General features: G+C 45.0%; 1 protein-coding gene across 6 annotated transcripts in view; it reads left to right on the top strand.

The window, feature by feature from the left end:
- Nucleotides 1-27,812, top strand: part of LOC110524508 (SUN domain-containing ossification factor) — an 80,713-nt gene that overhangs the window by 28,114 nt on the left and 24,787 nt on the right. For all 6 annotated transcript variants that reach the window (XM_090235862.1, XM_090235858.1, XM_036978307.2 and 3 more), the window contains 4 exons: nt 22,191-22,320; nt 23,392-23,490; nt 23,569-23,912; nt 27,561-27,738. In XM_090235862.1, the coding sequence (XP_090091988.1) occupies nt 22,191-22,320; nt 23,392-23,490; nt 23,569-23,912; nt 27,561-27,738 (751 nt within the window). The remainder of the gene's footprint in view (nt 1-22,190; nt 22,321-23,391; nt 23,491-23,568; nt 23,913-27,560; nt 27,739-27,812) is intronic.

Here is a 27,812-nt window from a genome sequence, read left to right as displayed (position 1 = left end):
AATTTATTGTTAACAAACTGGTTTTGGCAAGTCGGTTAGGACATGTACTTTGCATGTCACCAGTAATTTTTCAAAAAATTGTTTACAGATTATTTAACTTAATTCACGGTATCACAATTCCAGTGGGTCAAAAGTTTACATGCACAAGTTGACTGTGCCTTGAAACAGCTTGGAAAATTCTAGAAAATGATGTCATGGCTTTAGAAGCCTCCGATAGGCTAATTTACATTTGAGTCAATTGGAAGTGTACCTGTGGATGTATTTCAAGGCCTACCTTCAAACTCAGTGCCTCTTTGCTTGACGACATGGGAAAATCAAAAGAAATCAGCCAATACCTCAGAAAATAACTTGTAGACCTCCAAGTCTGGTTCATCCTGGGGAGCAATTTCCAAACGCCTGAAGGTACCACGTTCATCTGTACAAACAATAGTATGCAAGTATAAACACCATGGGACCACGCAGCCGTCATACCGCTCAGGAAGAAGACGCGTTCTATCTCATAGAGTGCAAATCAATCCCAGAACAACAGCAAAGGACCTTGTGAAGATGCTGGAGGAAACCGGTACAAAAGTATCTATATCCAGAGTAAAACGAGTCCTATATCAACATAACCTGAAAGGCCACTTAGCAAGAAAGAAGCCACTGCTCCAAAACCGCCATAAAAAAGCCAGACTACGGTTTGCAACTGCACGTGGGGACAAAGATCTGATGAAACAAAAATAGAACTGTTTGGCCATAATGACCATCGTTATGTTTGAAGGAAAAGGGGGAGACTTGCAAGCCGAAGAACACCATCCCAACCGTGAAGCACGGGGGTGGCAGCATCATGTTGTGGGGTGCTTTGCTGCTGAAGGGACTGGTGCACTTCACAAAATAGATGGCATCATGAGGAGGGACAATTATGTGGATATATTGAAGCAACATCTGAAGACATCAGTCAAGAAGTTAAAGCTTGGTCGCAAATGGTTCTTCCAAATGGACAATGACCCCAAGCATACTTCCAAAGTTGTGGCAAAATGGCTTAAGGACAACAAAGTCAAGGTATTGGAGTGGCCATCACAAAGCCCTGACCTCAATCCTATAGAACATTTGTAGGCAGAACTGAAAAAGTGTGTAAGGAGGCCTACAAACCTGACTCACCACCAGTTACACCAGCTCTGTCAGGAGGAATGGGCCAAAATTCACCCAACTTATTGTGGGAAGCTTGTGGAAGGCTACCCAAAACGTTGGACCCAAGTTAAACAATTTAAAGGCAATGCTACCAAATACTAATTGAGTGTATGTAAACTTCTGATCTGCTGGGAATGTGATTAAAGAAATAAAAGCTGAAATTAATCATTCTCTCTATTCTGACATTTCACATTCTTAAAATAAAGTGGTGATCCTAATGACCTAAGACAGGGATTTTTACTAGGAGTAAATGTCAGGAATTGTGAAAAACTGAGTTTAAATGTATTTGGCTAAGGTGTATGTAAACTTCCACTGTAACTTAGAGTGGGGCGGCAGGGTAGCCTAGTGGTTAGAGCGTTGGACTAGTAACCGGAAGGTTGCGAGTTCAAACCCCCGAACCCCCTGACATGGTACAAATCTGTCGTTCTGCCCCTGAACAGGCAGTTAACCCACTGTTCCCAGGCCGTCATTGAAAATAAGAATTTGTTCTTAACTGACTTGCCTGGTTAAATAAAGGTAAAAAAAAAAATAAAAAAAATAAAAAATAAAAAATAAAAAATTTCAGTGAGTGGGTTTTTCCTTTTTATAACAATTCCACTAGGGTGTTTACAATATAGTATCAGAGCTGATAAGAGCTGTTGATGTTGATAAGACTGTGGCAGTCACTGGTTTGTTTCCTGTCATGTTGATACTCTGGCAATACCTATCCCAGTAGGGCATGACAGGGTGAGGGTGCGCGGGCCTGTGCCCCAGTAGCATGTAATGGCATCGTCTGACAGAGATATGGCTGTCTCTTGTGCATTCAAGGCTGTCCCTGAGTTTTTTTTTCTCATTCCCTCCCTTGGGTTGTGCTGTAGGGTTGGCAGTACCTCTGAGTTTTATACTCTTGAGGTATACAGAAGTCTGTAGGAGTAGAGAATAAATGTTGTTGACTGGACAATAATGTGGTTGCCTTTAATTACAGATGTCGGAAAGGCTTATTCTCCCTAAACCACAAAATAACCGTTTTGGTAGAGACTCTTCTGTGATCTCCTCCTTTGTCACTGAACAGAAGTCTACAATGTGAGTTTTGTTGTTAACCTCTCTGTCTCTGACATGATTCAAGACCCAGAACTGTTTCCTAACATGCTTGATACCCATGCACGCGCATGCAGGCACACACACCACAGCAGCTCTTGTTGTTCAACTGTAGTCATTGATGGATGGATTTGTACCACAGTAGCAGAGTTGAATCACTGATAGAACACAGTGATCAACTGGACACTAGTATTGCACCTTGCCTATGCCGCTGGGCCATCGCTCAGCCATGTACTTATGTACATATTCTCATTTTTAGATTTCTGTGTATTAGGTAGTTGTTGGGAATTGTTAGATTATTTGTGAGATATTCCTGCACTGTTGGAACAAGAAGCACAAGCATTTTGCTACACTCACATTAACATCTGCTAACCATGTATATGTGACCAATAAAATTTTATTTGAAGGAGATTGGTGACTCTGCCACCGTTCTGTATTGCTAGAGCACACACTAAGTAGCTACTGTATTCAGTTCTACCACCGTTCTGTATTGCTAGAGCACACACTAAGTAGCTACTGTATTCAGTTCTACCACCGTTCTGTATTGCTAGAGCACACACTAAGTAGCTACTGTATTCAGTTCTACCCCCGTTCTGTATTGCTAGAGCACACACTAAGTAGCTACTGTATTCAGTTCTACCACCGTTCTGTATTGATAGAGCACACACTAAGTAGCTACTGTATTCAGTTCTACCCCCGTTCTGTATTGCTAGAGCACACACTAAGTAGCTACTGTATTCAGTTCTGCCGCTACAGCCTGTACATGATGTCTCAGACCCCCTGGCACTCCTCTGGCCATGCAGGACCGACAGCCAAAACACAAAAGATCCATGATGCCCCGTATTTTGGTATTGACATCCTGCCCCCTTGCTCAGCCTCCAGCCCAGTGATGGTGATTATTTGCGATCCGCAGGCTTTGGTAATGCTGTCCTCTGTTACTCCATGCAGACAGAACATAGCACAGAACACACACATACACACCAAAGCAGTCTGGTAAAAAAAAAGAAGCACACAACCATACAGTATACACACACTATAGTGTGTGTGTACACACACACACACACACACACACACACACAGAGAGAGCCTGGTCCGTTAAGAGCTCGGACCCCCCCCCCCCTATGCGCTGACGGAATGACTTTGTCTGCTTGGCCGAGGCTGCCCTACTTTAACAGCCCTGCTGGCATACCGCCTGCCCTGCACTCACCCTGCACATGTGGCTCTCTCCCTCCCTCTCTTGCTCTTTCTGTCTACCTCTCTCTGTCTACATTTCGATCTTTATATATCGATTTTATGCCTCTACCTCAAATTTTCTGTCTCTCTTGGACTCTCACCCCCACTCTCCATCCCTCGGTCAGCCCTTTAGTTCCCTTCTATAATCGGTAATCCTGTTTGTCTTCGGCTGTTGTTGGGTTAGTAGATGTGCTACATGGAGTAGTAGAGTTTTGTGTTGATCTTTAATAAGTGGCTGAGCTCAGGGAGAAACAGACAGCTCATGACACTTTGCACTTCTCTTTCTGGTCTCTCCAAGTTTCCAGGCTTTTGGTATCTCTAGTCTTTGGAGACTTGGCAATGACTGAGGGAAGGTCCTTTGTCATCTTATTTTGTTGTCCATTAAGGAACTCCAATGCTGGAGTGGAAAAATCTGGTTTGTTCATTGAAAAGCCATCGACATTGTAGTATTGTTCCCTACTGCCTCTGATGCACCACTCTGCCTCTCACAACCCACTGAACCCAGAGTCAGCCATATCTAATCTAGGTCTAGGTCCAACATCACAAGACTCCTCTCCAGCGTCAGGGCCACACACACACACACACACGTGAATATTAACAGAGCCGTTCCAAATGATGTCAGACCCCAGACTAGTAACTATGCTATTCAATATGTATGACTTCCAACTATAGTAACTGTATTTCTCTAAAATGGTATTCATAGAAATGTTAGCTAACAATGGCTGAACTACATGTCAGGAGTGCTTTGGAGGCCTAAAGATTCTGCTGTTCTGCATGTTCTATTAGCTAACCTAAACCCCATCACAGCCATTAGATTCCATTCAAACTTCTACAGCAGCATCAAAAATTAACCCACTACATAACCCAACCCATTACGGCCCAAAGAGTGTTCTACCAGCCGCCCCAGTGATAGATATTCTCCATCCACACACCCTGAAATAACTCCCTCACTGCCAGTTAATGGATGCTCTATTATCCCTATCCCTCTCTCCATTTTATATTAGCTATCTCTCCCTCCATCTACCTGCTAGCTGGTGGCTCCCTTCTCTCTCTTTCAATGCAGACCCTGTCAAATGAGAATAGGAGTGTCTGTATCAGTAAAGAGCTTAGCTGTGAGTAAATAAGCCTGCTGTGCAACCCTACTGTATCTCATGCTATAGTTAGCTGACACTGTTAATTAAGAGCTATCAGATGAAGGTATTTAGTAGCAGCTAGTAGGCCATGCAGGGCCTGCACAGAGCTACACCAGGCTACTGGGACTGCCTTACATCAATGTCAGCAGCACCTGCTGTGATGGCAGACAGAATGAGTTACCGGTAGGGCTGTGATGGCAGACAGAATGAGTTACCGGTAGGGCTGTTATGGCAGACAGAATGAGTTACCGGTAGGGCTGTGATGGCAGACAGAATGAGTTACCGGTAGGGCTGTGATGGCAGACAGAATGAGTTACCGGTAGGGCTGTGATGGCAGACAGAATGAGTTACCGGTAGGGCTGTGACGGTAATTGAATAACCGTGTAACCGATGGTTATGGATAAAGACCGTCATGAAAATAAAATAACCTTCTAAACCGTTTAACTAGGCTTATGTACATTTCAGTAAAAACATTGTTTGATATGTGGACTTTATTTTATACGGGGGGGGGGGGTTAATTGCTTGCTTGTAAGTAAATAAATAAATCTGTCTTTTAAAAAAAGGTTGGATGTGACTTCATTTAATTCTTCAACATCAATCGTCATGGTTGTTTTGTCTCTGAGGCCTGTAATGCCTAATGTTTTGCCAAATGGGCAATGTGCCAATCCCTCCAACCTGGCATGGTATAATTTTCTTCATTTATAGAGTAATCAACATTGATAAATAGGATGTGGACATGTTGGGTGTATTTGTTTCTATTTGAATGACTTTCAATTTCATCTTCATACTATAGCATAGATGTCTCTGCTCTTAATTTTGTCCTTGTCAATTCATTATCTCATAGGCTTTATGAAAGTAGGCCTAGGTATTCAAATAAGGAAAGGAGACATTTGCTGTTGTCTGACATATGCTGGTAGCCTGTCTAGATTCCATCACTTTAATAAATATCAAATACCCCTGTCATGTTTTAGTAATGTAAAAGGCCTATTTTTCAGTAGCTTAGGCTTAATTATTTATCTCAACACGGCGTCCTCTGTTTGAAGAACATATGCCAAAGCCATCGAATGACCGCAGCAGTAGGGTTTCTGACATTATGTGACTATTTCAGGAAAAGTGGGAGAAAACCCATTTGGACTTTGTGAATGGTTTTGTGCGTCGAAATAGGATCCATATTTGTAAAAAATTATAATTATATGCAGAAAAGCCAACAGACAAGGACAATGTAGGCATATCTTTATTTAATAATAATTTTGATGTCATACCGAAAATGCGACGAATCCTCTCCAACCTGGCATTTCTTAATTTGTAGATTCATATTTATAAAGCAAAAATAATAAAAGCCCATGATAATGATGTTTAATGGCTTGTTTCAAGTATGTTTTTATTAAGAAGCGTATCGATGTTAGTGTTCAAACAGAATTGTGACCTCCCAACAGTAACATGCATTTAAACAAAACGGACACATTCAATACATTACAAAATATACATGAACAAAGAAAGGAAAAACCAGTAACGAAGTGGACTGCAATAAACTGCCCTTGGGTTTGGGCACCTGTGCTTGGATGAGTGTTGTCATGCAGTGAGGTGTGTGTACAGAGGGAGGGAGGGAGATAGGGAGATCAGTGTGGTGGTCCTATACCTTCATCAGAAACGCTGGTAGGGTTATCTGGGAAGGTTGGAGCTGGGAATACAGGTCTTCGGTTAGTATTCATAAAGGGAACTGTGTTACTCATGTCTGGCACAACTGTGAGCTCACACACAACGCCGTGTGCCATCACGTCAGGACAAACACCCTCCCTGATCATCATTTGTCACAAACACCCTCCCTGATCTATCAGAACCACATCAGGACTTTCTCTGAACAAATGACTAGATCAGACTGGACTGGGTCAGAGAGATGTGGCTGGTGTTGGGTGGGAATGTCAGGGTAAGGTTAGGTAAAGCATGGATTGTTATCTTAATGCAGGGAGATTCATCTTCCCTCTACATTCTAATGGATCTCTATTGTTATGGGGGACCGGACACTGGCTTTGTGTGTGTTTTGAATGCAGTCTGTTGGTACAATGGGCTATGCCCTGTAGTCCCATCTCTCTCTCCCTCTCTGGCCCTTTGTATGCCCTTAAACCCAACAGGAAATATCAAGGGAGTTGGCTGGCCATAACTGGTGTTTGTGTGTTAATGCACCCACTCTCGTCTCTGAGGCGAGCAGGGAAACACCCCTGACGTGGTTCTGGATCTGATCTGTCTACTCAACCACAATGCCAAAACCTTTCTAAAAGATGTCTGTCATTTGTCCGAATGTGGGGTCCAATCACAAATCACCTCTTATTGCATCCCAATACTCTGAAGTAGCTTGACGCTTCCTCTTCCGTCTCCTTTCCTTCATCTACACTGAACTGTGTGAATTGGACATATGAACAGATCCCACGAGGCATTCGACATATCTGTCCTGTAGTTTCAGATCAATTCAGGGTTTGCTTTGCAGTAGTTCCAGACCCCCACTGTGTGTGTTTTCCACCATAAGCGATGGCTGTACGAGCAGGTTTTATGTCTACCTGTTGACTAGGCCCCCTGTGAAGAGTAGAAAACAGACAGAGATGGAGAGGGAAAAAAGGGCAGGAGGAGGCTTGAACTGTCAATGTGCTGAGTCAGTGGAATGCCTGAGGCTCTTCCCTCTTTACTGACATTGACTGACTACAGGAACACTATTTTCCTCTCCCTCCCCCTCTAGTCTCTCTATTAATTGCGTTCCTCTCCCTTCTCTAGTCTTCTTTAATCGCGTTCCTCTCCCCTCTCTAGTCTCAATCGCGTTCCTCTCCCCCTCTCTAGTCTCAATCGCGTTCCTCTCTAGTCTCTTTCCCTGCTCCTGCTCCAGGGTGTTGTTTCCGCTAGATAGGATCATCTCTCCAATCCTAAACTTAACCATTAGTGGGGAAAAAATGCAAAACTGACCCGAGATCAGTGTCTCTTTAGGGGCAACTTCAACACACACCTCTCATTCCCCCCTTCCCACTCTCTTGTCTGCAGGGTCCTCCTCTCCACTTGTTAAATAATGACCAGAACTAGGTCACATTCCTCCCCTAAAGCTGCTCCTTCTAGCAGAGGTAACTTTTCTGCCCCTCTTTTTGCTTCTCTTCCTTTAAGGGAAGGAATGTTACCAGACTAGAAGCTGTTAGTCTCATCTCAGTTCTACACACCTGGCCTCTTCATTAGTCAGTCAGCCTCCCTGTAAAACTGGACTTTGTTCAACACTATGATTCACACATTGTGTAGAGAAGAGCTGTGTCCACACTAGTGCTGTATGCTGCAGTGGATGATCAGACTTCAACACCCACTGGCACACTCATGCACACACAAGGGTAAACAATTGTAGCAGATTGAGTGGGAAAGTCCTGCATTTTAGCCCTTTGTCCCGCAACTAAACAATCATTTCCCGCATTTTATCAACAAATATCAATCTCTACTAATTTAGGGGGAAAAAGGGAGTCCCATATTTCAGTCAGACATTTAAACCTATCTCTTGCAGTCACGTTGCGCTTCTGAAAATGTATATCATAAGGATGTAGTACTGGTGACATTAAACACTTCTCCAGTCGTTGAGATCTGATATTCTGCTCAGTGCAAGACGAGACGTAGGCCTATTGTTAAACACAGGTTTTCTTGGCCAAATATTCCCAGATTTTCATCAAACATGTGTTACCTCGTTTCTGCATCACAAACTTTAGCAAATTTTGCGAGAGGCAAAAGTGTAAGCTACCTGTAATTATAAGAGCTACTCCGGGGGTGTAATGCTGCCAGAGTACACCGGAGTCGCTCTACCACTTCATTTAGTAAAGTTAGATCAAAGCTGAAGCATTGTCTTGAAGATCACACTGATTCATTTAGTGTTCTACGTAACTGAACCAAATATAATAGCACATGTTGCTGTTACACTAAAAACACTATCTTTAGTCATTTCTTATGAGGTTTTAGGATGGTTAGTTTAATAGTCCCCCAAAAAATGTCTCGTTGCCAAAACTCAACAGCGTGCGCCACTAGGTTGAATTTGCTTGGATTGAAACTATATGGCCTTCCTGTATTTTGTTTAACACCATCTGCACTAATTTGCTCACCTTTTTTTGAAGATCTAAATGCATATTAACTTAACTGATTGAGATCAAATGAATGGCATGCAGATGTAGTTTGGATGTTTCTCACCAGTAAAACGTGAAGAGTTATCATTCATGATTGACCGTGATGGCCTATTTTTGAAATGAAGTGTGCCTAACTTGGTGTTTGAGGATATTGAAAATATAGCATTTTCTTGAGACCATATGTGTGGGCATAGGCAGACGTTGCAATTAGAGGATGCATTATGCATTTTCTAGAATTATATTCAATAGGCAAATCTGTCATCAGATTTTATTGGTCACATACACATGGTTAGCAGATGTTAATGTGAGTGTAGTGAAATGCTTGTGCTTCTAGCTCCATAAGTGCAGTAATATCTAACAAGCAATCTAACAATTTCCCAACAACTACCTAAAACACACAAATCTAAAGGGGTGAATGAGAATATGTACATATATGGATGAGCGATGGCCTAACGGCATAGGCAAGGTGCAATAGAAAAAGAACACAGCTTACATTACTCATATGTATATACTATGTAAACATTATTAAAGTGACGAGTGATCCATTTATTAAAGTGGTAGTGATTGAGTCTCAATGGAGACAGCAGCCTCTCTTTGTTAGTGATGGCTGGTTAACAGTCTGATGGCCTTGAGATGGAAGCTGTTCTTCAGTCTCTCGGTCCCAGCTTTGATGCACCTGTACTGACCTCGCCTTGTGGATGGTAGCAGTGTGAACAGGCAGTGGCTCGGTGGTTGTTGTCCTTGATGGCGGCAACAGGGGAAAGAGCCTCTGATCCACCAAGTCCCTTCCACCAGGTGGCTGATGAGATATGTTGGCATGACTGCTGTATTGTATCTCTGTCCCAAAGCCCTTGCTTGGAAGTGTACTTTGCCAGACTGCCAAGAACCTTGCCCTCATCCAGGCCAAGGTGGCAAGACACCGTAGTGATGACACCATAGGCCTTGTTGATCTCTGCACCAGACAGGATGCTCTTGCCAGCGTGCTTGGGGTCCAACATGAACGCTGCAGTGTGTATGGGCTTCAGGCAGAAGTCTTCATGCTTTTTGATGTATTTCAGAACTAGTTTCCTCTGCTTGGAGCAATAGGGAAGTGGGCAGGGCAGTATGGATTTCTTCTCTTAAATCTGAACATCAGACAGGATGGCATTGTCTCCATCAATCCATGCAATGGCTACTGCTATATGTTTCAGGAGTTTCAGGCTGCTTAGCACTCTCTCCCAAAATACATAATCCAGGAGGATCCTCTTGATGGGGCTGTCCATATCGGCAGACTGTGATATGGCCATTTCTTGGAGAGACTCCTCCCCCTCCAGGAAACTGTCAAACACGATGACGGCACCACCCTTACAGGTGTTGCTGGGCAGCTTCAATGTGGTGCTCTTATTCTTCTCACTTTGCTTGGTGAGGTAGGTTGCTGCTGTAACTTGATGACCCTTCACATACCTAAACATTTCCTTGGCTCTCTTGTAGAGTGTATCCATTGTTTTCAGTGCCACAATGTCCTTGAGGAGCAGATTCATTGCATGAGCAGCACAGCCAAAAGGTGGGACGTAAGGGTAGGACTCCCTCCACTTTAGACCAAGCAGCCTTCATGTTCGCAGCATCGTCTGTAACCAGTGCAAATACCTTCTGTGGTCCAAGGTCATTGATGACTGCCTTCAGCTCATCTGCAATGTTGAGACCGGTGTGTCTGTTGACCCTTGTCTGTGCTCTTGTAAAATACTGGTTGACTGGTGGAGATGTAGTAAATTATTCCTTGCACACAAACATTTGAGCACCCATCAGAGATGATTGCAATACAGTCTGCTTTCTCTATGATTTGCTTGACCTTTACTTGAACTCTGCATCCAGCAAATGAGTAGATAAAGCATATCTGGTTGGAGGGCGAAGGACATTCTGAAATCTCTTCCAATACACATTGCCTGTGAGCATCAGTGGTGAACCAGTTGCATACACAGCTTGAGCAAGACATTCATCAGAATTTCTTGGACTACGTTCTTCCATTGAGTCAAAATAACTTCTGATTCCAGGAGGACCATGAGCTGTTGCTATCGATAAGGTGTCTGATTTCATTATTTTCACCTTGAATAGAAGTAGAGGGACTTTAGTCAGAGGTTGCTTGTTGTGAGCACTGAGTGAACTCTGTGCACTTGGCCAGATGATTCTGCATCTTTGTTGCATTCTTCTCATATGATTTGGCACAGTATTTGCACATGTACACAGCTTTTCCTTCCACACATCAAATAGTGCTCGTGGCATTTTCATGTAAAGATTAGGGGTGGAAATTGTTTTAAAAAACACTAATACAATTCCATGTACAGATAAATAGTTAAGCAGTTAGATTAAACAACTCCTTTGTAAGATAAATGTTTTAAAAGGAAACGTGTGGAAACTTGGCTCAGACAGTATAGTAGTGTGGGCTCAATAGCATCTCATTAGTGTGAAAGATCTTGAGAATCAGCTGTACATGTCATGGAAGAATGCACTGTGCATGCAGAGGGTTGTAATTCCATTGAATTGGGGACAGTTTAACCAAAATATGCCACAAGACCTAGAATTTCCTTGTGTATCCCACAAGAAAGGTTCACTGTTTTAAGCTAACTTTTTTGATTAATTTAAGCAAAGTTCCCGGGCTTAACTTCCCATCCGACCCTTTGCAACCCTAGTAGGTGCAACATAAGACAAAAAAATACAAAAGTTTGAATGAGAGGACTAACTGGTGTACACACACCTCTAGTGTCCACAGTTCCAAGGTAATTTCAATGCACTATAACATGCTTTTTTGAGCTCTCCTAGCTGTGCCGTTGAGGAGTTGCAGCGGGCACACTAGTGGTTTTGTTTGGAACACAGTCCTGGATCCCCTCCATCACACAATTACTGTTTACATAATCCAAAAACAGCCCATTTTGTAAATCGCAATCTGGGTCAGGTGGGCTTAATTTGAAAGCTTGTTCTTTTGCCAATGTGACTAGTTAAAAAATAAATCATAAAATGCGAACTTAGTGTTAGGTTTTCACAAGGTAATTCAGATAAACAGTTTGTAATTTTGGTGCACATAGAAAAGAGTCATGAGTGCATTCAGGTGCGTGTTCGTAGGAAAATTTTCTTCACCAAAGACAAACAGGATCATTATGTTCAGGATAACCCAGAGTTTGTCGTCTTGTAACTCTACACCAAAAATGGTGAATAAAAACTTTGACACTATGTGACATGAGTCATATGGAAATGTGAAGTGCACATTTGAACTCTGGTGTTTTAGCTTGCTTGTATAACATCAAAGCGGTATTTATTAGAATCCTCAACGTCTCATATTTAAAAACACATCAAGTCCTTTTAATTTACAGCATTTCCCTCACTCAGACAAAAATGTTTCTCGATTACCCCGAGGGGTGAGGGAAACGTCTTGTCGCATGCGGTGCTCAAGTTCAGAACGGCAGTCCAGTCAAAACCCATACAGCGCCTGAGTTCTGACGTCATTTATGCTACCGCATGTTACTGTACAGCCACTGCGTTTCAATGTAGGCGCTTATCAGTGCCCAAATCTACAATTTTCAACCCGTATATACGGGTACGAGTGTATGAATAGTTTAAGGAGTATCATGTGAACCTAAATTGTGTCGATTTTTCTTCTGTGTAATGTCTGAAATATCAGCCGACCACCTGGTTCCTCAGCATGTGATGATTGCAGCTGTCCAAGAGAACTCCCATCAAGGAGAGGGGTGAGTGCGCGTGTGAAGTGTTATAGAAATCCAAGGCTTCTGGGATCAGAGGTCGTTTTATGGGGATTATTTTAATTGAGTTATAACTGTCAATCCAGTTGTAAATGGTTCTGGTGTCAATCATCTCTCTGTGGATCCTGTCCAGTTCCTCAGACACGTTGTGACATAAACACTCCTACCATCACCGCGGTATTCACCGTGGCAGAAGTTACGTTCACAACAAGGTCTAGGCTAGCCTATAGGCCCGTGCAGATGGGGGTAGAAGCCTAGTATTTTTGGCTAAAAGGATTGGACAATATACTCAAACCCACTTGTCACTCTTTCCATGGAGGGTCGAGTGTCTGCGGGTTTTCGCTCCACCCTTGTACTTGATTGATTAATTAAACGCAACATGTAATGTGTTGGTCCCATGTTTCATGAGCTGATATAAAACATCCCAGAAATGTTCGATGTGTATTTCTCTCATATTTTGAAAACAAATCTGTTTACAGCCCTGTTAGTGAGCATTTCCCCTTTGGCAAGATAATCTAGCCACCTGACAGGTGTGACATCAAGAAACTGATTACCCTTACATCATTACACAGGTGCACATTGTGCTGGGGACAATTAAAGGCCACTCTAAAATTTGAAGTCACACAACACAATGCCACATGTCTCAAGTTGAGGGAGCGTGCAATTGGCATGCTGACTGCAGGAATGTCCACCAGAGCTGTTGCCAGAGAATTGAATATTCATTTCTCTCAAATACGCCACCTCCAACGTCATTTTAGAGAATTTGGCTGTATGTCCAACCGCACACCACGTGTAACCACGCCAGCCTAGGGATCTCCACATCTGGGTTCTTCACCTGTGGGATCGTCTGAGACGGCTTATGAAACTTGGGGTTTGCACAACCGATGAATTTATACACAAACTGTCAAACTTTCTCAGGGAAGCTCATCTGTATGCTCATCGTTCTCCGCCAGCTCGGCTTCGTAACAGACTTAGGTGGGCAAATGCTCACCTTCGATGGTTGATGGCACCCTGGAGAAGTGTCCTCTTCACAGAGTAATCCCGTTTTCAACTGGGCAGATGGCAGATGTGTGTGGGTGAGCTGTTTGCTGATGTCAACATGAACAGAGCACCCTATGGTGGTGGTGGGGTTATGGTATGGGCAGACATAAGCTACGGACAACGAACACCATTGCATTTTATCGATGGCCATTTGAATGCACAGAGATTCCGTGATGAGATCTTGAGGCTCATTGTCGCGTCTTTCATCCATCGCTATCACCTTATGTTTCAGCATGATAATGCAAGGCCCCATGTCGCAATGATCTGTACACAATTCCTTGAAGCTGACAATGTCCCAGTTCTTCCATGACCTGCATACTCAACAGACATGTCACCTATTGAGCATGTTTGGGATGTACTTGATTAACGTGTAGGACACCGGATTCCAGTTCCCGCCAATATCCAGCAACTTCGCACAGCCAATGAAGAGTGGTGCCACAATCAACAACCTGAACAGCTCTTTACGAAGGAGGCAATGTGGTCACACCACATACATACTGACTGATTTTCAGATTTTATTTAAGTTATCTGTGACCAGATGCATTTCTGTATTCCCAGACATGTGAAATCCATAGATTACAACTTTATTTCAATTGACTATTTTCCCTATATGAACTGTAACTTGAAATTGCTGAATGTTGGAGGTTTTTTTTGTTCAGTGTCGTAAGAAACTCCTGTCACCTGGTTGTCTAGGTCTTAATTGAACAGAAAAAACAAAAGCCCGCAGGCCCTCTGTGGAATGAGTTTGACACCCCTGCTCTAACCCATAGGCCTGTCAGCATACAGTATACCCTCACCACCCCTGGTCGCTCATCAACCATTCTCCCACCCTCGCATATGTGACATTTGAAGCAGTACATAGTTCAAAGCTATGGCGCTAAGTTTAGCTGTGGCTGTATCCACCCTACGGCTCATTATGGTCTGATTTTGTTTGCTGCCTCTTACATTTACCTACCCACACTGCCATATACAGTTGAAGTTTACATATACCTTAGCCAAATACATTTAAACTCATTCCTGACATTTAATCCTAGTAAAAATGTCCTGTCTTAGGCCAGTTAGGATCACCACTTTATTTTTAAGAATGTGAAATGTCAGAATAATAGTAGTGATTTTTTTTCAGCTTTTATTTCTTTCATCACATTCCCAGTGGGTCAGAAGTTTACATACACTCAATTAGTATTTGGTAGCGTTGCCTTTTAAATTGTTAAACTGGGTCAAACATTTCAGGTAGCCTTCCACAAGCTTCCCACAGTAAGTTGGGTGGATTTTGTCCCGTTCCTCCTGACAGAGCTGGTGTAACTGAGTCAGGTTTGTAGGCCTCCTTGCTCGCACACGCCTTTTCAGTTCTGCCCAAACATTTTCTATGGGATTGAGGTCAGGGCTTTGTGATGGCCACTCCAATACCTTGACTTTGTTGTCCTTAAGCCATTTTCCCACAACTTTGGAAGTATGATCGGGGTCATTGTCCATTTGGAAGACCCATTTGCGACCAAGCTTTAACTTGATGTCTTGAGATGTTGCTTCAATAAATCCTCATAATTTTTCTGCCTCATGATGCATCTATTTTGTTAAGTCCCTCCTGCAGCAAAGCACCCCCACAACATGTTGCTGCCACCCCCGTGCTTCATTGTTGGGATGGTGTTCTTCGGCTTGCAAGCCTCCCCCTTTTTCCTCCAAACATAAGAATGGTCATTATGGCCAAACTGTTCTATTTTTATTTCATCAGACCAGAGGACATTTCTCCAAAAAGTACTATCTTTGTCCCCATGTGCAGTTGCAAACCATAGTCTGGCTTTTTTATTTTGTTTTTGGAGCAGTGGCTTCTTCCTTGCTAAGTGGCCTTTCAGGTTATGTCCATATAGGACTTGTTTTACTGTGGATATAGATACTTTTGTACCTGTTTCCTCCAGCATCTTCACAAGGTCCTTTGCTGTTGTTCTGAGAATGATTTGTGCTTTTCGCACCAAAGTACGTTAATCTCTAAGAGACAGAATGCGTCTACTTCCTGAGCGGTATGACGGCTGCGTGGTCCCATGGTGTTTATACTTGCGTACTATTGTTTGTACAGATGAACGTGGTACCTTCAGACGTTTGGAAATTGCTCCCAAGGATGAACCAGACTTGTGGAGGTCTACATTTTTTTTTCTGAAGTCTTGGCTGATTTCTTTTGATTTTCCCATGATGTCAAGCAGAGAGGCACTGAGTTTGAAGGTAGGCCTTGAAATACATCCACAGGTACACCTCCAATTGACTCAAATGATGTCAATTCGCCTATCAGAAGCTTCTAAAGCCATGACATCATTTTCTGGAATTTCCAAGCTGTTTAAAGGCACATTCAACTTGTGTATGGAAATTCTGGCCCACTGGAATTGTGATTCAGTGAATTATACAATTGTTGGGAAAATTACTTGTGTCATGCACAAAGTACATGTCCTAACCGACTTGCCAAAACTATAGTTTGTTAACAAGAAACTTGTGGAGTGGTTGAAAAACGAGTTTTAATGACTCCACCCTAAGTGTATGTAAACTTCCGAATTCAACTGTGGGGCCGTCAGGTTAGAGCTGGATGTTTGTACAAAGTGGTGATGCTTTGTGATTAGGCCCTCATTGCAACACCATCAGCACTGGATTATTAGATGATTAGATGCATGGATCATGTACTCTGTAGATAAGGAGGATGAGGAAAGGGACATGTATAGTATGGCGTGCATCAGTCAAGATAGCGTGAAATAATGAAATGTATTTATAAATCCCTTTTTACATCAGCCCATGTCACATAGTGCTATACAGAAACCCAGCCTAAAACCCAAAACAGCAAGCAATGCAGCTGTAGAAGCACAGTGGCTAGATTAGATTTGGTTTTAGAAAGGCAGGAACCTTGGAAGAAACTAGGCTCTGAGGGGTGGTCAGTCCTCTTCTAGCTGTGCCTGGTGGATATTATAACAGTACATGGCCAAGATGTTCAAACGTTCACAAATGAACAGCAGGGTCAAATAAAAATAATAATCACAGTGATTGTAGAGGGTGCAACAGGTCAGCACCGCAGCAGTAAATGTCAATTGGCTTTTCATGCCGATCATTCAGAGTTAGAGACAGCAGGTGCGTTGGAGAGAGAGAGTCTCAAACAGCAGGTCCAGGACAAGGTAGAATGTCCACTGAACAGGTGAGGGTTCCATAGCCACAGGCAGAACAATTGAAACTGGAGCAGCAGCACGACCAGGTGGAATAGGGTATAGTCATCAGGCCAGGTAGTCCTGAGGCATGGTCCCAGGGCTCAGGTCCTTGGGGAAAGAGGGATTAGAGGGAGAATACTTAAATTCACACAGGACACCGGATAAGAAAGGATTATTACATCAGATATAACAGACTGGCCCTAGGTCCCCAGACACAAACTACTGCAGCATAGATGCTGGAGGCTGAGACGAGGTGTCGGGAAGACACTGTGGCCCCGTCCGACGATACCCCCGGACAGGGCCAACCAGGCATGATATAACCCCACCCACTTTGCCAAAGCACAGCCCCCAAACCACTGGAGGGATATCCGCAAACCACCAACTTACTACCCTGAGACGAGGCTAAGTATAGCCCACGAAGATCTCCTCCCCCACGGCACGAACCCAAGGGGGCGCCAACCCGGACAGGAAGAATCCCGTCAGTGACTCAACCCATTCAAGTGACACACCCCTCCTAGGGACGGCATGGAAGAGCACGAGTAAGCCAGTGACTCAGCCCCCATAATAGGGTCAGAGGCAGAGAATCCCAGTGGCAAGAAGGGAACCAGCCAGGCAGACAGCAAGGTCGGTTCGTCGCTCCAGTGCCTTTCCGTTCACCTTCACACTCCTGGGCCAGACTACACTCAATCATAGGACCTACTGAAGAGATGAGTCTTCAGTAAAGACTTAAAGGTTGAGAACGAGTCTGCGTCTCTCACATGGATAGGCAGACCATTCCATAAAAATTGAGCTCTATAGGAGAAAGCCCTGCCTCCAGTTGTTTGCTTAGACATTCCAGGGGCAATAAGAATAAGAATTCGCTTCGTTATTATTTTAAGTTGAATTAGTCTATCAATTTAACCTAAACAATCTATTGAAACCGTTCAATTTATCCCTTCTATTAATTTGAACCAGACAAGCTATTAAAACGTTCAGTTTATATCTTATACAAACACTAGCGACCATAACTTTCCAGGCAAAACATACAAATAGATTATTTAAAATAAAAAACTCAGAATTCAGTCAGCGCAATGACTGGGAAACAGATATTGCGCCTTTTAATAAAAGTAGATTATGTTTTCAAGTATTTCAATTACTTTACTACATCACATTAATCACGCAATGATAATTAGTTTGATGGAAAACCTTAGGCTTTGTATGACATTATAAATTACCTTGAGATTCCCTCTTAATTCTCTCGAACTTTATTCAGTTTATTCAATAAATCCCGCAACTTCTCTCATACTGGGAAGAAAAAATATAACATGTTCAGACCTTTAAGGGCAGTTTAATTTCAAATGTTTCACCCAGACGGAGATAATCCAATATGCGTTTTATAGTTACATCGTTAGGGTAAGAAAACCAAAAGTGGACACACTCTAATCAGTTTCTAGAGCTCGATTTGGTAGATTATTTTAATAGTGCTTAAAAACTTCACCTTTATCAAATTATCCATTTAAGATACCAACTAAAAACCTACGTACGTCTACGAATGGGTGGTTTAAATTGTATCTAATCATTCTCAGCATTACTTTATCAAATCTCTAATTGATTATACACACATACAATTTATCATAATTTCAAATAATTCACAGAATCAGGTTGATTGTAGGTGGAAGGCCGTGTTGCCCAACAGAGATCTTCCTTGTCCTTTGAAGAGTGTCTCTGGTGGTAAACTGGATATGTTGTAATATCGTCGTTGTGTGGTAGACTGGATACGTCGTCCGTCCTTTCCTAGCCCACGTTTACAGCTGCTGTTGCTAACTCGACGGCTAGGATGTCTCACTTCTTTAGTGAATAAGAGTTCAAAGTTCATACTATTCGCAACCAAAGCTCACGCTGAGTTTGGCTTAGTTCTGTATTTGACATGTTAGTCCTTTTAACGTATGGACCGTCGTCGGAAGTGAAAGTTACATTTTTGTCAAGGGCTTTATATAGGAGGGGAGAGAAGGGCGTGTTTCATAGTTTAGTACCAATGTCTCTTCACAAGAGCAGGCCACTGAGTGAGCAGAGCTTTAACCTTATTTTCTCATTTGGAAGCTAAAATGACATTTCATCTTTTCACAAATAGTTTCATATTTATACATTTAAATTGCACAACAATTCCATGTGTAGACTTTCCAAGATACAGTTTATGTCATCCTGTCATCAGTCATAATGTCTCAGGTGCCAACTGATCTGGCATCGTATTCATTGAGTACCAACGCATATTTTCAGCTGGTTGGATTACCGAAATATGGTTCCTTTCCCCCACCTTTTGATGCTCCCAGACTCTCTATGTTTAACAAATGCTATTCAAGAGTCCTTCTGTAGAGTCAAGAGAGGAAAGGGAGAAAGGTATTTATGGGGGGTCCTAAACCTTACCCACTGGCCAACGTCATGACAACACAAACAACTGGATTATTCCTTTCATGCCCTGCCTCCAGTCCACTTGCCGATATCTGAACAAGAGAGCCTCATCGAAATTGCAACAAGCGGTTCTGTGAAAATGTAATTTAATCAGAAGCCACTGCCAGATTTCTGGATTGGGCTGCACTCCGAGTATCCTGCCTTGGCAAATCGCGCTGTTAAGACACTGAGGCCCTTTGCTACTATGAACCTATGTAAGAGTGGATTCTTGGCCCTCACAAGCATGAAAACTAAATACATGCACAGACTGTGTGGAAAAATATTTAAGACTGAGACTCTCCAATACAACCCAACATTGCAGAGTTATGTCAAATCAAATATATTTATAAAGCCCTTTGTACATCAGCCGATATATCAAAGTTCTGTACAGAAACCCAGCCTAAAACCCCAAACAGCAAGCAATGCAGGTGTAGAAGCACGGTGGCTAGGAAAAACTCCCTAGAAAGGCCAAAACCTAGGAAGAAACCTAGAGAGGAACCAGGCTATGAGTGGTGGCCAGTCCTCTTCTGGCTGTGCCTGGTTTCAAGCATATCCTTCTCATTAACCTGTGAGTTATTCACAGTTTTTCGATGAACAAATAAGGTTTTATATGTACGATGATTAAATAAAGAGCAAAATGATTGATTATTATTATTTGTGCCCTGGTCCTATAAGAGCTCTTTGTCACTTCCCACGAGCAGGTTTGTGACAAACACTTACACACACAATATTAAATGTATTGTGTGTATGTGGCAGGCTTACAATGATGGGTACGCAGCTGGAGGTTGAATGTTTTGAAGGTGTACGGGACTATAAAAAGTCCTTAACACACATTCACCTTTCTCAGGATCCTCTCAAGTCCTGCCATCAAACTAATAGGCTAAAACATAGTCCAGATTGTGTGTGGCCTGACAGTGATGTCTGAGTGGTCAAGGTTTCAGGTTTCAGAGCAAGGGGGGCGTCTGTGTGAGGTGACAATTGCAGCGTCTAGCTGTTGTTTAGATTCATACTGGCTTCAAAGACCAGGCCCGAGGGAAAATTACATTGTGTAAAAAACCATTTCATTAAAGTGTGTGAAGCTGAACATTGTGGACATGTTCAGGCAGGCCCCACGCTCATTGAGCCCTGAAAACACACACACACACACACCCCAGGGACCCTCCCTCCTTTCCTGCCACATCACCTCGGCCTTTACCCCTCTGATCAGATAAACACAAAAAAAAATGCTCTACTTCTCTTTTTGTTCACCTGTTTATCTCTGTTGTGCTCTTATGCAATATTAGACCTTTCCAGACTTTCTCTCTAGTACTAAGACCAAAAGGAATCCAGTGGCAGAGATGGCATTGGCAGGGCAGTTCTACAGTAGTTTGGTTCAGTGTTCAGCAAGCCCAGTCCTGTTCCTGTAAGGCAGCGGTGGCAGGGATGGCATTGGCAGGGCAGTTCTACAGTAGTTTGGTTCAGTGTTCAGCAAGCCCAGTCCTGTTCCTGTAAGGCAGCGGTGGCAGGGATGGCATTGGCAGGGCAGTTCTACAGTAGTTTGGTTCAGTGTTCAGCTAGCCCAGTCCTGTTCCTGTAAGGCAGCGGTGGCAGGGATGGCATTGGCAGGGCAGTTCTACAGTAGTTTGGTTCAGTGTTCAGCAAGCCCAGTCCTGTTCCTGTAAGGCAGCGGTGGCAGGGATGGCATTGGCAGGGCAGTTCTACAGTAGTTTGGTTCAGTGTTCAGCAAGCCCAGTCCTGTTCCTGTAAGGCAGCGGTGGCAGGGATGGCATTGGCAGGGCAGTTCTACAGTAGTTTGGTTCAGTGTTCAGCAAGCCCAGTCCTGTTCCTGTAAGGCAGCGGTGGCAGGGATGGCATTGGCAGGGCAGTTCTACAGTAGTTTGGTTCAGTGTTCAGCAAGCCCAGTCCTGTTCCTGTAAGGCAGCGGTGGCAGAGATGGCATTGGCAGGGCAGTTCTACAGTAGTTTGGTTCAGTGTTCAGCTAGCCCAGTCCTGTTCCTGTAAGGCAGCGGTGGCAGGGATGGCATTGGCAGGGCAGTTCTACAGTAGTTTGGTTCAGTGTTCAGCTAGCCCAGTCCTGTTCCTGTAAGGCAGCGGTGGCAGGGATGGCATTGGCAGGGCAGTTCTACAGTAGTTTGGTTCAGTGTTCAGCAAGCCCAGTCCTGTTCCTGTAAGGCAGCGGTGGCAGGGATGGCATTGGCAGGGCAGTTCTACAGTAGTTTGGTTCAGTGTTCAGCAAGCCCAGTCCTGTTCCTGTAAGGCAGCGGTGGCAGGGATGGCATTGGCAGGGCAGTTCTACAGTAGTTTGGTTCAGTGTTCAGCTAGCCCAGTCCTGTTCCTGTAAGGCAGCGGTGGCAGGGATGGCATTGGCAGGGCAGTTCTACAGTAGTTTGGTTCAGTGTTCAGCAAGCCCAGTCCTGTTCCTGTAAGGCAGCGGTGGCAGAGATGGCATTGGCAGGGCAGTTCTACAGTAGTTTGGTTCAGTGTTCAGCTAGCCCAGTCCTGTTCCTGTAAGGCAGCGGTGGCAGAGATGGCATTGGCAGGGCAGTTCTACAGTAGTTTGGTTCAGTGTTCAGCAAGCCCAGTCCTGTTCCAGTAAGGCAGCGGTGGCAGGGATGGCATTGGCAGGGCAGTTCTACAGTAGTTTGGTTCAGTGTTCAGCAAGCCCAGTCCTGTTCCTGTAAGGCAGCGGTGGCAGAGATGGCATTGGCAGGGCAGTTCTACAGTAGTTTGGTTCAGTGTTCAGCAAGCCCAGTCCTGTTCCTGTAAGGCAGCGGTGGCAAAGTTTGCATGAGGGTGGGGGACTTTGTAAAGCTGTCATCAAGGGTGGCTACACTTTTTTAAATTTGGTTACTAGACTATTTCTTCTGTGTTATTTAATAGTTCTGATGTCTTCACTATTATTCTACAATGTAGAAAATAGTAAAAATAAAGAAAAACCCTGGAATGAGTAAGTGTCCAAACTTTTGACTGGTACTGCATGCATGCATAATTATCTTTCTACGCATGACAGCGTTGGTACCCCAGCTGTATTGTTCATTGTGCGTTACTGAGCCTGTCTCTGTCTTCCAGGTACCCCAGAAGTCATGTGTGTTGTTCAGAGCACAACTCGTCAGGTCCAGGTGTGTCTAGTGGAGACAGCAGCCCCCCAGAGCATCTTCACGACCATGAGCATGCGCAGTACCACAGGACGGACCTCAAGGTGAGGAGTTGTCTAAAACACAAACGGACTGGACCACCAGGCTAATAATCCACTACTACACCTAGAATCAGTTACTTACTATGGGGTTTTCAGCCAGAAAGGATCATGATCAGACCTGAGTTAACTAATTGTTTGCACGGTGACCCACCTAAAGCGTTTATTTTCCTCTGACCTACCAGTTCAACAAAGCCATGAGTGTGAATATGTTAAGGGAGGGGGAGAGGGTTGTGTAGTCCCATATGTGGGGTCATGCTTGACCTCCGGTGAAAGACAGAGGAGGTAAGGCCGTAATGAGTTTGGGATTTGGCCTGGGAAGTGGAGGAGAGGTGTTTGTGTATGTGTTCCTGACCTCTGGCTAGAGGTGAGTGGGGGTGGTATTTGGCTGAAGAAATATGCAAGACTTAACATTGGTGGTTGTTGTGCATTAGATTGTTGACTAGACCTCCTCCCAGCCCCTATTTCTGGCCCCTAGGCTGAGAGCAGGTCTGCTTGCCCGGCCATAGTGTCTTCCTGAGACTATGGTAAAGGTAATGTATCTAGGCCCTGGCCAGGTCAGACCAGGGGCAGGCCACAGTTCACTCAGCTTTCCCCCAGACCCCACTAGGCCTCACTCAGACTTTGTTTTGACAGTATTAGCCAAATAAAGACTAATCCCTCTTAAACTGTCTCAGCCCATATTCACACACAACTCTGAACTGGAGGCCTGAGGGAGAGGGGTGGGGGGCTGCTATGTCAACACATATTTAGTCCTCCGGGCATGTAAGTACAAACCTGCTGCATGCTGGCATACTGTCAATGTACACATGGCAAACAGGCCTGTCTGTACTGTCGGAGCCGTGCTGTCAGTCCCTTATAGCCTTTTGTTCTGTCCCTCAGTCTAACAAAGAACTGTTTCTCAGCCTGAGACGCTCACTCATTCTCCTGTTTTTTGGTGTTCTTCTATCATTCTGTCATGTCTTCTGGCGAAAGAGGCTAGCCTACTTCAGTTTACCATAGTGTCTGTAGAATTAAAACTTCCTATTCGAAGTGTGTCTGTGTCATGTTCTAACGGCGCGTGCGCCTGTTCCCCAGATGGAGTCGCCGAGGACACACACACACTCCTCCTACGACGTGGGACTGGAGACAGAGAGGGCTGCACTAGAGGAGCCCAACACACACAACACTGAACAGGTAACAGGCACACACACACACACACACACATACACACACACACCGACGGAGCGAATTGAACTGATGTGTGTTTTCCAGGCTGTGAATCAGGAGGAGCCTGTAGTGGTAGAGGTCTGGTCAGCCCCAGAACCACACGCTGATCCTGAACCCCCCGCTGCTGCTGCTGAGCCAAGCACACAAATGACACAGCCTCACACACACACCCACCCAGAGCCCGATACACAACTCCCTCCCCTCCAGGACCAGGCAACTCCACCCTCCTCCACCCCATCGCCCAGCGATGACCTAGCCCAGGACCAAGCCTCCACAGACCCCCCAGCCCCTCCCGAGACCCGCAGTGATGCCCTGGCAGAACCCAGCCCAGCCCCGGCCACAGAAGACCCCCAACACACACCTACCTCTCACACCCCTGCCCCAGCCAGGTAAGCTGCTTCATTCTATAGCTAGATGACTCCTGATATCTCCAGGAGTGAGGACTATAATTGTCTTAATCTGTTTTTGTCTAGTACTTTCTTTTTGCTAGCTAGGGCCACCTACTTTAAGTGCTCCCGGTCTTCCTAATAGCCCACTTGGTGTGTGTGTGTGTGAACTGCTGACTGCTCATCAAACAGGATTAAGGGGCAGGAAGGGTCCACATCGCTCGCTCACTTGAATATCTTCCCTAGTTACTTTTCAAATCTAATTTTGCTCTTTTGTAGCTTTGGCAACTATGTGTGTGTTCTCTCAGTTCGCTCCTTTCCATGTAGGCTTTAAAGACGCTCCCCAAACCTTGGCTGCAACCCAACTCATTTAGTGTACCCTGCGAGAACAATGTGGAATTCCTGGTCTCCGGCAGCGTTTTGGAACTTCCGAGTTCATCTCAGCCTATGCTGCCCTGACGAAGACCCAGACAAATACATGGATTACCCCAGAGAAGACTGCTACTCCAGCTGCTCTCCATCTGACTACGTTTTCTCTCATAGTCCAAGAGCATCTGGTCGTCGCAGTGGTGGCACAGGGCTATTTTCTCCCTCTCTCACCTGTCCATCTCCTCATTTGAATTCCATGCTGTCACTTTCACTTGTCCACTCTAGCTTAACATTGTCATCTATCACCTGCCAGGTGCCGTTAGGGAGTTCTTCAATGAGTTTGACACCTTGACAAGCTCATTGCCCGACGATGGCTCACCACTCTTCGTACTTGGTGACTTCAACCTCCTGACGTCTGCCTTTGATTCACTTCTTTACAACTCTTTCATTACCCTTCTTGCCTGTTTTGACCTCACACTTTCCCAGTCCCCTCCCACTCACAAGGCATGAAATACGCTTGACCTCATCTTTATTAGAGGCTGCTTGCCTTCTAATGTCACTGTAACCCCTCCAGGTCTCTGATCACTACTTTGTTTCCTTTTCTGTCTCCCTTTCCTCCAACCTTAACCACTCAGCCCCTACCCAGATGGTCATGCGCCGTCACAATCTTTACTCTCTCTCTCACTCCTCTCTCCTCTTCTCTCCTATAATCTCTCCCTTCTGATAATTCCTTCTCCCTCCTGTCTCCTGACTCTGCCTCTTTGACCCTACTATCCTCCCTTTCTGTCCCCTTTTCCCCCGGCCGGCTCGGCTCTCCCCTCCTGCTCCGTGTCTGAGTAACTCATTGCAAGCTTACAGGGCTGTGGCCAGCTGAGCGAAAACTTTCGGAGGACCTATTGTCCTTTCACTCCCTCCTCACTCCCTCTGCCACTTTCTATCACTCTAAATGTCAAGCTTCTGCCTTCTTCTCCCTCCTTAATCCCCCTCCCTCTCTGCGGATAACTTTGTCAGCCACTTTGAAAAGGTTGACGACATTTGCTGCTCATTCACTCAGCCTATTAAGTCCACTGGTCCCACTACCCTACGCCTTGATTACTTTCTCCTCTCTCTCTGCAGAGGAAATCTTGTGACTAGTGAGGTCCGGCCGCCCGACAACGTTCCTGCTCAACCCCATCCCCTTCTCCAGACCATCTCTGGAGACCTTCTCCCATTCCTCACTTCCCTCGTCAACTCATCCCTGACCACTGGCTGCATTTCCCTGACTTCAAAATGGCCCGAGTCGCTCCCCTCCTCAAGAAACGAACACACTTTGACGTCAAATCCTACAGACCGGTATCACTTCATGATTCTCTTTCCAAAACACTTGAGGGTGCTGTCTCTGACCAACTCTCTCACTATCTCTCTCAAAACAATCTTCTTGACCCTAACCAGCTTCAAGACGGGTCACTCAACCGAGACTGCTCTTCTCTGTGACAGAGGCTCTCCTCACTGCCAAAGCTGACTCTCTCTCTTCTGTTCTCATCCTCCTAGATCTATCTGCTGCCTTCGACACTGTGAACCATCAGATCCTCCTCTCCACCCTCAGGGCTGGGTGTTTCAGGCTCTGCACACTCTTGAATTGCATCCTACCGGGCAGGTTGCTCCTACCAGGTGACATGGAGAGGATCTGTGTCTGCACCACAGTCTCCTCACTACTGGTGTCCCCCAGGTCTCTTGGTCCTTTCCTCTTCTCTCTCTACACCAAGTCCCTCGGCTCTGTCATATCCTCACATGGTCTCTCCTATCATTGCTATGCGGATGACACTCACCTACTTTTCGGCTTCCCCCTTCTGACACCCAGAAGGCAACATGCATCTCTGCAAGCCTGGCAGTTATCTCCGCTTGGGTGTCGGTCCACCACCCTAAGCTCAAACTTGACAAGACGTAGCTGCTCTTCCTCCCGGGGAAGGGCTGCCTGCTCCAAGAACTCTCCATCACTTTTGACAACTCCACGGTGTCCTCATCAAAGCAGTGACCCGCTCCTGCAGGTTCATGCTCTACAACATCCGTGGAGTACAACCCTTCCTCATACAGGAAGCCGCGCAGGTCCTAATCCAGGCACTTGTCATCTCCCGCCTGGAATACTGCAACTCGCTGTTGGCTGGGGTCCCCGCTTGTGCCATCAAACCCCTGTAACTTATCCAGAACACTGCATCTCACCTGCTGTTCTACCTTCCCAAGTTCTCCCATGTCACCCGGCACCTCCCATGTCACCCGGCTCCTCCCATGTCACCCGGCTCCTCCCATGTCACCCGGCTCCTCCCATGTCACCCGGCTCCTCCCATGTCACCCGGCTCCTCCCATGTCACCTGGCACCTCCCATGTCACCCCGCTCCTCCCTTGTCACCCGGCTCCTCCCATGTCACCCCGCTCCTTCCTCACACTCCACTGGCTTCCAGTAGAAGCTCACATCCACTACAAGACCATGGTACTTACCTACGGAGCAGCAAGGGGAACTGCACCTCCCTACCATCAGGCTCTGCTCAAACCCTACACCCCAACCCGAGCACTCCGTTCTGCCACCTCTGGTCTCTTGGCCCTCCCACCCCTACAGGAGGGCAGCTCACACTCAACCCAGTACAAGCTCTTCTCTGTCCTGGCACCCCAATGTTGGAAACAGTGTCTCCCTGAAGCTAGGACAGCAGAGTCCCTGCCCATCTTCTGGAAACATCTGAAACAGTACCTCTTCAAAGAGAATCTTAAATCATCCCCTTGCACCCTCTCCTCAAAAAGTGAATGAACACTTGTACTTGACTCTTTTCCCCTTTACTAGCTCTGACTTTGCTGAGAGTACATTTTTCTTCAATAAAGTAGCTTACTAACTCTGATATGTGGTTGTCCCACTATCTATCTTAAGATGAGTGCACAGCTAAATGACTAAAATGAGATGTGTATTGTACGTATGATGTATATGAGATGTTATTTCTGTTAATATAGCAGAATTATGGGTCCACGACAACTTCCTCTTTGGTATAAATAAAGTATTTATCGTATCGTAAGAGGTGGTGTCACTAGTCAACCTCTGATGTACATTATTTAACTGATATTCCCTTTGGGCTGAAATCGTTTTTTGTTGAGTTTTTCACGTAATTATTATTTTAAAAATTAAAATGCTATTGAAATAAATGTTATTTTTAATAATGTTATTGAAATAAAATACTGTGGATCCAGATTGTTTCTCCTTTCATCCCCTCTAACCCTCTCTTCTGTCCTCCACTCGCCTTTTCTCCCTCTCCCACATAGTGGTGATGCTGACCTAGTGGAGAGCCAGTCAGAGCAGGATCAAATTCAGGCTGGTTCTGATGCTGATGTCCAAGCATCTGTCAGCCTAGAGGACCCAGACCAGGACCAAGGTCTACCAGAGCTGGACCTGGGGGGAAACACGTCCCACAGGCACCAAGACACCGACCAAGACCAGCAGGTGAGAGGGAGTCCTACAACCTATTCCTCAGTGTTACAGAGAGTAGACCGTTAGTTGTGCCACTGACTGTAAAT

The sequence above is a fragment of the Oncorhynchus mykiss genome, chromosome 5 (assembly GCF_057628025.1).
Source record: "Oncorhynchus mykiss isolate SJ-2025 chromosome 5, ASM5762802v1, whole genome shotgun sequence".
Lineage (NCBI taxonomy): Eukaryota > Metazoa > Chordata > Actinopteri > Salmoniformes > Salmonidae > Oncorhynchus > Oncorhynchus mykiss.
Note: the sequence above shows the minus strand (reverse complement) of the source record. Positions and strands in the feature narration are given on the sequence as shown.